This window comes from Tupaia chinensis, unplaced genomic scaffold (genome assembly GCF_000334495.1).
Source record: "Tupaia chinensis unplaced genomic scaffold, TupChi_1.0 Scaffold149333_1, whole genome shotgun sequence".
NCBI lineage: Eukaryota > Metazoa > Chordata > Mammalia > Scandentia > Tupaiidae > Tupaia > Tupaia belangeri.
The window spans coordinates 3,302,047-3,309,195 of NW_006209177.1; the positions used below are offsets into that span (position 1 = coordinate 3,302,047).

Below are 7,149 nucleotides of genomic sequence, written 5' to 3' on the forward strand. Positions count from 1 at the left end.
TGCAGCTGACGCCTGGGAGTCAGAGCCGGCCACCCCGATGCTGCAAGCCTCCGGGTCCACAGGGAGGGGTGGGGGGTGACTGCCCTGCCGGGGCCTAAGCCCAGGGCCAGCCCAGCGCACCAGGGACATTCAGGGCCCGTGAGTGCTGACGCCTTGAGATCAGCCTCAGTCTCGGAGTCAGGACCTGTGGCGCCAGGGTATGGGTGCTCGGCCTCACCCCTCACCGCCGCCACCCCGATGCTGCAAGCCTCCGGGTCCACAGGGAGGGGTGGGGGGTGACTGCCCTGCCGGGGCCTAAGCCCAGGGCCAGCCCAGCGCACCAGGGACATTCAGGGCCCGTGAGTGCTGACGCCTTGAGATCAGCCTCAGTCTCGGAGTCAGGACCTGTGGCGCCAGGGTATGGGTGCTCGGCCTCACCCCTCACCGCCTCTACCCCTGGGCTTCGCTTTCCTGGCCATGGAGCCATCACTGGTGCAGGGCCAGCCCATGGCCACCCAGGCCAGGCCCCTCCGTGCCAGCGCCCCACACCCTCGCTCCCTCCCAGTGCGTGCGTGGAGAGGCCAGTGGGCTGCTGCAGGCATGCCAGCCCTCCTGGGCCCGGGCCTCCCTGCACGCAGACGGCCTGAGGCAATGACCTGACCGAGACGGAAGCTGTATGGTGCCCACTGCGGCCTGCCCAGAAAGCCTTCCAAGGGAATGGCGGCTCAGCCTCGAAACCACAGCCGCGTGACAGTGAGTGAAGGTGTCTTGCTCCCCTCTTGGCTGGGCTGTGAGAAGCCGGCGCGCACCTCCAGTGGCTTTCTGCCCCACTGCCTGGTGCCTGTGTGGTTGCTCGACCCAGACGGGAGGACGTTCCCACCGGCAAGCAGAACCAAACCGGAGGGAAGCCCTTTAGCTCTTCTTGCTGTCCACTGCCTGCTGAGCACAAGGCCTTCCTGGGCCCTTTGGCCAGGGCCTCTTATCCGCGCGTGGAGATCTCTTGCTCTGTATTGCCCTTGTGCTGAGACCCACAGAAGAGAGTTCCTCCTCAGGCCGCAAAGCAGGTGCTTTCTGCACCTCAGGGCAGCGGGCAGGTCGACCCCGTCTGGCCTTTGCAGCCAGGGCAGTCCTCAGGAGGGATTCCTGCTTCAGGATTCTAGCTGGGTGGTTGTGGTCTTGCGCTTTGGCGAGAAAGGGGTTGGCCGAGGAAACCGGTGGCAGAAACGAAATGGCCAGGCCCCAGAGGCAGTCATTGGAATGCAAGGAATAGGCAGATCTCTTGTCCCCTGACTGCAGAATGGTTGGCGATGGGGGCGGACACATGGGCGGGCGAGGGCGCTGTGGGCCCGAGGCAGGTACACGGGTGAGTCTGCAGGGAAGGCCATTGGCTGGCACCTGCTGTCCCCTTAGACCTGGGGGCCACGCTAGCCAGACGTCCTCTTAGACGTGTCTTCAGGTGGCAAGTGTTAGTGCTCCTGGTGGCAGAGAATGGGAAGCAGCTTGTACTTGTCCCTCAAGAGAGGAGTGCTTTGGTGGTCGTGGGACAGCCAGTGACACGATGCCACATGGACCGTGGAAGCAAGTCAGACAGCCCTGTACAGGTGGCAGAAAATGCTCAATGTACCGTGAGATGGAAAATCCATGCCCTCCCACAGCGATGTGCAGGGAACAGCTCACACCCACGTGCTAGTTTGCCACCATGGCCGTACCACAGTGCCACAGAGCGGGTGGCTGAAGTGAGAGACATTTATCGCCTCACATTTCTGGGGATGAGAGCCCTGACAAGGAGGCGTCCCAAAGGCCATTTCCTCTGGGGGCTGGGGCGGAGACTGCTGTGCTCCTCCGTGTAGCTTCTGGTGGTCGGTTGGCAACCTGGCTTGGCCTGGCCTGGCCTGGCCTGGCCTGTAGGAGCATCGCCCCGGTCTCTGCCTGCATCTCCTCGTGTCCTCCCTGCCGGCGTGCTTGTCTCCAGATGTCCCTGCTTTAGAAGGACACCCCTCCCGCTGCATGTGGAGCCACAGCCTGTGTGGCTGCAGGTGGCCGAGAGCAGGGTGGGCGAGCAGGGCAGGTGCTGGCTGGGGAGGGCAGCCAGCCAGCCCGTGGGGGACGTGCAGGCCCTGGTGAGAACCTTGCCTTCTGCCCTGGTCGGGACAGGAAGCTCTGGGCAGGTTTCTGCGGAGGAGCACCGAGATCCGATTGCCCCCGGGCCAAGGTTCTGACTCAAGGTGGACTCTAGAGTGTGGAGGGTCTGCTGAGGGACGGGGCCGACAGGGATGACCCTGGAGGAGGCGGTGGGACGTTTGGGCCTGGACATGGGTGGTGGCCCTGGAGACGAGGACAGGGATCCCACTGGGGGAGAGTTCTGGAGGTAGTGCCATGCGACGTGGGCGGTGGGCACAGGGAGGGCAGGGAGGGCAGAGGGCTCCTAGGTCCTGCAGGTGGTGCTGCTGCCTACCGAGTGGGTCAGGAGGGCTGTGGCTGGGGTCCAGAGTCTGCCTTGTCCTGGCAGTGCGAGGCCAAAGCTAAGCAGGGGTGGCCTGTGCCATGGGGGCAGAGCCGGCTGGTGAGCACCCCGGCAGCCTGAAAAACAGGGCGGGAGAGGTGGTCCCCTGGGACGGGCTGCTGAGCGTCCAGGAAGGTGGAGTCAGAGAGGCAAGACCTGTCATTGGTGTCTGGGGACAGGCTTGTGGGGACAGAGGGGTAGGGTAAGGGAGGGTGTCAGGCGGAGGGCCCAGAGGGTGTAGAGAAGAGGCGGGGGCTGCGAGGGGAGACGGCTGTTGGAAGTTTCTGCTGTGCAGGTGTTCGGGGAAGGGGTGCAGAGATGCAGGTGCAGGCAGACTCAAGGAGGGGTATTGCTGGCGTGCTCGAGTGTGCACAGCATTGTTAGGGGGATCCCCTCGGCAACGGGATCGTGTGCTGAACCAGAGCATACGGTGGCCGGCCGGAGGCCCTGGAGTGGGCAGAGGGGCTGGAGTCGGCACCGTGGAGGGGGCCCGGTGGGGCTTGGGGCCCCGGGAGGGGAAGGGGAAGGGGAGGGGGAGGCAGCCCCGGAAGGCAGTGACTACCCACTGGGCGGCTTCTGTCCCTGTAGGGCCTTGTCTGCCGAGCGGCCATGGTCTTTTCAAATCGTAGGCGATCCTCCAGGGAGCGTTTAGGCCCCTATCGAAGGGACGGGGAGATGCTAAGCGAAGCGGAGGGAGCTGCTCACGGTGCAGTAAGAGCCCGGACACGTGGCCCAGGCCCGACGGTGGTGGTGACGGTGACGACCTCGACGAGATCGGCCACATTTGTCAGGGGGCTGTTGGGTGCCTGGAGCAGGCCTGGGAGCTCTCAGCAAGGCTTCTGTCCTCACAGTCCCTGGAAAGGGAGGCTTCACGAGATGCCGTAACTGAGCCGAGATTCTGGCGCCAGTGCGTGGCTGCCCAGCCTGGGGCCTGTGTCCCTCCCTCCGCATTGCACTGTCCGCAGGCCGGGAGTGGGGGCCCTCTCCACAGAGCACACGGGGAGGAGTAGGCGGGGTGGGGCGCCTTTGCTCTGTCCCCGGCACCTCATTCTCAGCCCTGGGGTAGCTGTAACAGGAGTACTACCTGACCTCCCCGAGTTACCCGAGGACTGGGTTTGATGATGGGAGGACTGTGCCCATCCCAGGGCCTGGCGTGCAGAGCACGCGTGCACACAGCAGCCGGTTCTTCTTCCCCTCTCTCGGCCGGGCTGGGGTGGGCAAAGGGGCTTGAGGCAGGAGGCAGCTGCTGAAGAGGTCGGAAGAGGACACCTGACGGGGCCATCAGGGATCACGGGGCTGTGAGGCCGAGCTGAGGTCAGACACCGGGGTTCTGTGCTCTGCAGCCCTGTGGTAGGAGCCCAGAGCCTGGGGGCTTGGGATCAGAGAGCATCGGTGAGCCACGGCCCCGGACTGTCCCTCTGTGCTGGAAGAGGGCTGACACCAGCCCCAACTGTCACTAGGCCTAGGCACACCCCCGCCCCCGCTCCCTGAGGCACAGGACCATGTCACCGCACTGACCACACACTGTCTTGCCTGTGCCCCTTTCTAGGTGTCCCTGCCCTGCTCCGTGGGCTTCTCACAGCCTCCCTCGGTGGACCCGAGTCATCAGAATCCCATCCCTCTAGTTAGGTGACCACATGGTGACAGCTGGAAGCACGCTATCGAGGTCCATGCAGCTTCAGGCCAGGAGCCCGGAGGGCCGTGTGTGATGTGCTTGTGTTTCCGCAGGCCCCCTGAGGCCCCGGAACGTGCTGGAGATGAAGGTTGGCTGCCTCTCCTTCCGCCAGCCTTATGCTGGCTTCATCTTAAACGGAGTCAAGACCTTGGAGACACGTTGGCGCCCCGTGCTGAGCAGCCACCGGCACCGCACCCTGGCCGTCCACATCGCTCACAGGGACTGGGAAGATGACGCCTGGTGGCAGCTGCTGGTGGGAAGGCTCGGGATGACTCCCGCTCAGGTTCAGGCCTTGCTTCAGGAAGGGGAAAAGTTTGGCCGGGGAGTGATAGCTGGTAAGTGACCGTGTGATGAGCCTCAAGCAGACGCCTCCCGGGGCCACCGCCCTGGAGCTCCCTGGGAGTCCCGTGGCTGCCATGTGGACTTGAACTGGTTGGTGTGCGCTGTGGTTCGTGTGAGTAGCACGCCTCGGAGGAGCAGCAAGGGGCCCCCGGGCTCCACGGCCGACGTGAAGCCCGTCTCCACCCTGGGCCTCAGTTCCTGCTTGGGATCTGGGAGGCGGGCCGGGCCGTGTCCCTGTGCGGCAGCCGGCTGTGTGCGAGCCTGTGGCAGAGACCCGGAGGGGCAACACAGCACACCGAGGTCAGGCGACTGCCCCGGCCCCGCTGCCTGCTGCCCCCCCACCCCAGTCAAGTCCCCTGCAGGTCCCTCTCGGTGGGTGAGGCCTAGCCTCTGCTCCTGCTGCCAGGAGAGCCGCTCAGGCAGTTAGTGGCCCGGAGTTTCCAGGCACTGACCGCCCTGCCAGTCTATACCTGCCACCCTCTACAGTCTCGCTCGGACCCGCCCGTCACCGGGGTGCCCTGACTGAGGACGAGCCTGACACCTCTTCCTTTCTGGATGTGGCCTCTGCCTCCCGCTGGATTCTGAGATCAGGGTTTCCCCGTCCTCAGTGCACACTCGGGAAGGACTCACCCCGCTCTGTGTCCTTCGGAGGCTCTGGCCGCAGTCTGTCCGTTTCGCCTGCAGTGGTCGTAGCTGGGACTAAGCCGTGGTCGCACAGGCAGGCCTTGGGTTAGGGAAGGGAAAACTTACTGGTCTGTTTCTCTGTGCACAGGGCTTGTCGACATTGGGGAGACTTTGCTGTGCCCTGAACACTTGGCCGAGGACGAGGCCGCGGCCCTGGAAGAGCAAGCCATCCTGACCGACCTGCAGCAGAAGTACCTGACTGTAATCTCCAACCCCAGGTGGCTGCTGGAGCCCATACCTTGGAAGGGGGCAAAGAACGTGTTCCAGGTAGACATCCCGGAGCACCTGATCCCCGCGGGGCACGAGGCGTGGCAGATGCCGGCTCCTGAGAAGCTGGCTGCTGAGAGCGGCCCGGTCGTGACCCCGTCCACCGGCCACCCTGGCACAGACCTGTCAGTCAGGTGTCGTCTGAACGGCTGCCTGTTGGAGTGCACCGTCCAGCGCAAGCAGCTTTCTTCTCTCAGATGAACATCTTGGGGTGGGGTTCGGGGGTCCCTGTGTGACGCTTCTCCAGGCTCCTTGTGTGAGTCTCAAACACTCGAGTTAGGAAGGAGCCAAAGCTGCTGGTACATGGCCGGGCATCGCCACTCCTTTCCCTCCTGGTTCTTCTGTGACCTTACAGACTCGTGTGTTGACGACCACCGTGTGGCGTTTGGGGCTCCCTTAGGTGTGTTCCCTGTGCATACTGAACCTTTGCCCAGGGGTGACCAGCCGCTCCTGGACTGACTCCCCAGGGTGAAGAGCGTGTCAGAACCAGAAACAGCAGCTGGCCGTCCTCTCAGGTTACCCTCGTTCTTATTTAAAAGTGTCCGTCAGGGAGCCAGCTGGGGGCGTGGTGGCAACACAATTGGAGCCACCACCTGGAAGGGTCCCCGGTTCGAGTCCCGGAGCCTCCCTGTGCACACCGGGCCTGTCTGCTCGTGATTCAGGTGAGGCTGAGGCTGGAGTGGCTCACGGGGGAACACCGCATCTGGACTTCCTGACTCTGTCTCTCTCTCTCATGGAAGAAATACATACGTAAACTGAAAACCAGTGACCACCCGTGACACAGCCACTTTGCACACAAGCACAGGACCTTACCACGCCTCTGACAACAGCGTGAGCACGACTTTTGAGACGTAGCATTGTTTTGCTGTAAACCGGCAAGCACGCACACACTGTGTGTGTGTGTGTGTGTGTGTGTGTGTGTGTGTGTCTGTGTGTCTGTGTACGTGTGTGTGTGAGACCTCTAGCAGCATTCCTGGTGGAGGTATCTGTGGGTGATGGACTCCCCCCACCCCCAGGCCTGGCCCGGACAGGCTCCCCTCTGAGCTAGGGTGCAGTGGTCTTACATCCGTTGAGTTGGGACAGCCTGACCTGGGTGGGCCTCCTTGGAGGGCTCCTGGGTACCCGTCCAGGGCCTCTCAGCTGCTCATCAGGAGCTGCGTGGCAACGTCGAGGGGACTCAGGAAAGCCTCTCCTGTTTCAGGGTAAGTGAACAATGTGAGGGAGGCCCCAGGTCAGGGGTGAGGGTGTTCTCTCCTGATCGGCAGGCAGGTCTCAAGGGAGCTGATCTCCCGGGCTTGTAGTCAACAGCCTGAGCGCAAATGTCTGCTGTGTGTGTGTCAAAGCACTGCTGCTTCAGATGAAGGAGGACACCAGGGACTGAACTCTGTCCTGGACAGGACTTTCAGCCCCTTCTGCCTTCCGGCAAGGGATGCGGATAAGCTAGAGGGTTACAAAGAGTACAGACTCGAGACTCCATTTTAGACCGTTTATTTACCCTGCGGGCTTGTGGGTGTCATTAAGCCCCTACCATGGCGGTTCTTACCGCTCCTCAGTGGCCCGCGGGTTTAGTGCTCTGGATTCTCTTTGAACTGGTCGCAGAGATTACACGTGTAATCTGAGGAGCCCTCTGCCTCCTCCTCGTTGCGATCTGGCTCGTCGGGGGGCATGGCTGGTAGAGCAGCCCGAGGCGTCGCAAACC

The 7,149-nt window shown here is 63.1% G+C and overlaps 2 protein-coding genes across 5 annotated transcripts in view; one reads left to right on the forward strand and one right to left on the reverse strand.

Moving 5' to 3' along the window:
* EOLA1 (endothelium and lymphocyte associated ASCH domain 1) overlaps window positions 1-6,368 on the forward strand; it is a 6,825-nt gene extending 457 nt beyond the window's left edge. For all 4 annotated transcript variants that reach the window (XM_006171104.3, XM_014585239.2, XM_006171102.3 and 1 more), the window contains exons 2-3: window positions 4,211-4,492; window positions 5,272-6,368. In XM_006171104.3, the coding sequence (XP_006171166.1) occupies window positions 4,240-4,492; window positions 5,272-5,651 (633 nt within the window). In that variant the 5' untranslated portion in view covers window positions 4,211-4,239 and the 3' untranslated portion in view covers window positions 5,652-6,368. The remainder of the gene's footprint in view (window positions 1-4,210; window positions 4,493-5,271) is intronic.
* Window positions 6,369-6,991: 623 nt separating this feature from the next.
* HSFX3 (heat shock transcription factor family, X-linked member 3) overlaps window positions 6,992-7,149 on the reverse strand; it is a 1,881-nt gene continuing 1,723 nt past the window's right edge. The window contains exon 3 of the mRNA XM_006171105.3: window positions 6,992-7,128. Coding sequence (XP_006171167.1) covers window positions 7,016-7,128 — 113 coding nt within the window. The 3' untranslated portion in view covers window positions 6,992-7,015. The remainder of the gene's footprint in view (window positions 7,129-7,149) is intronic.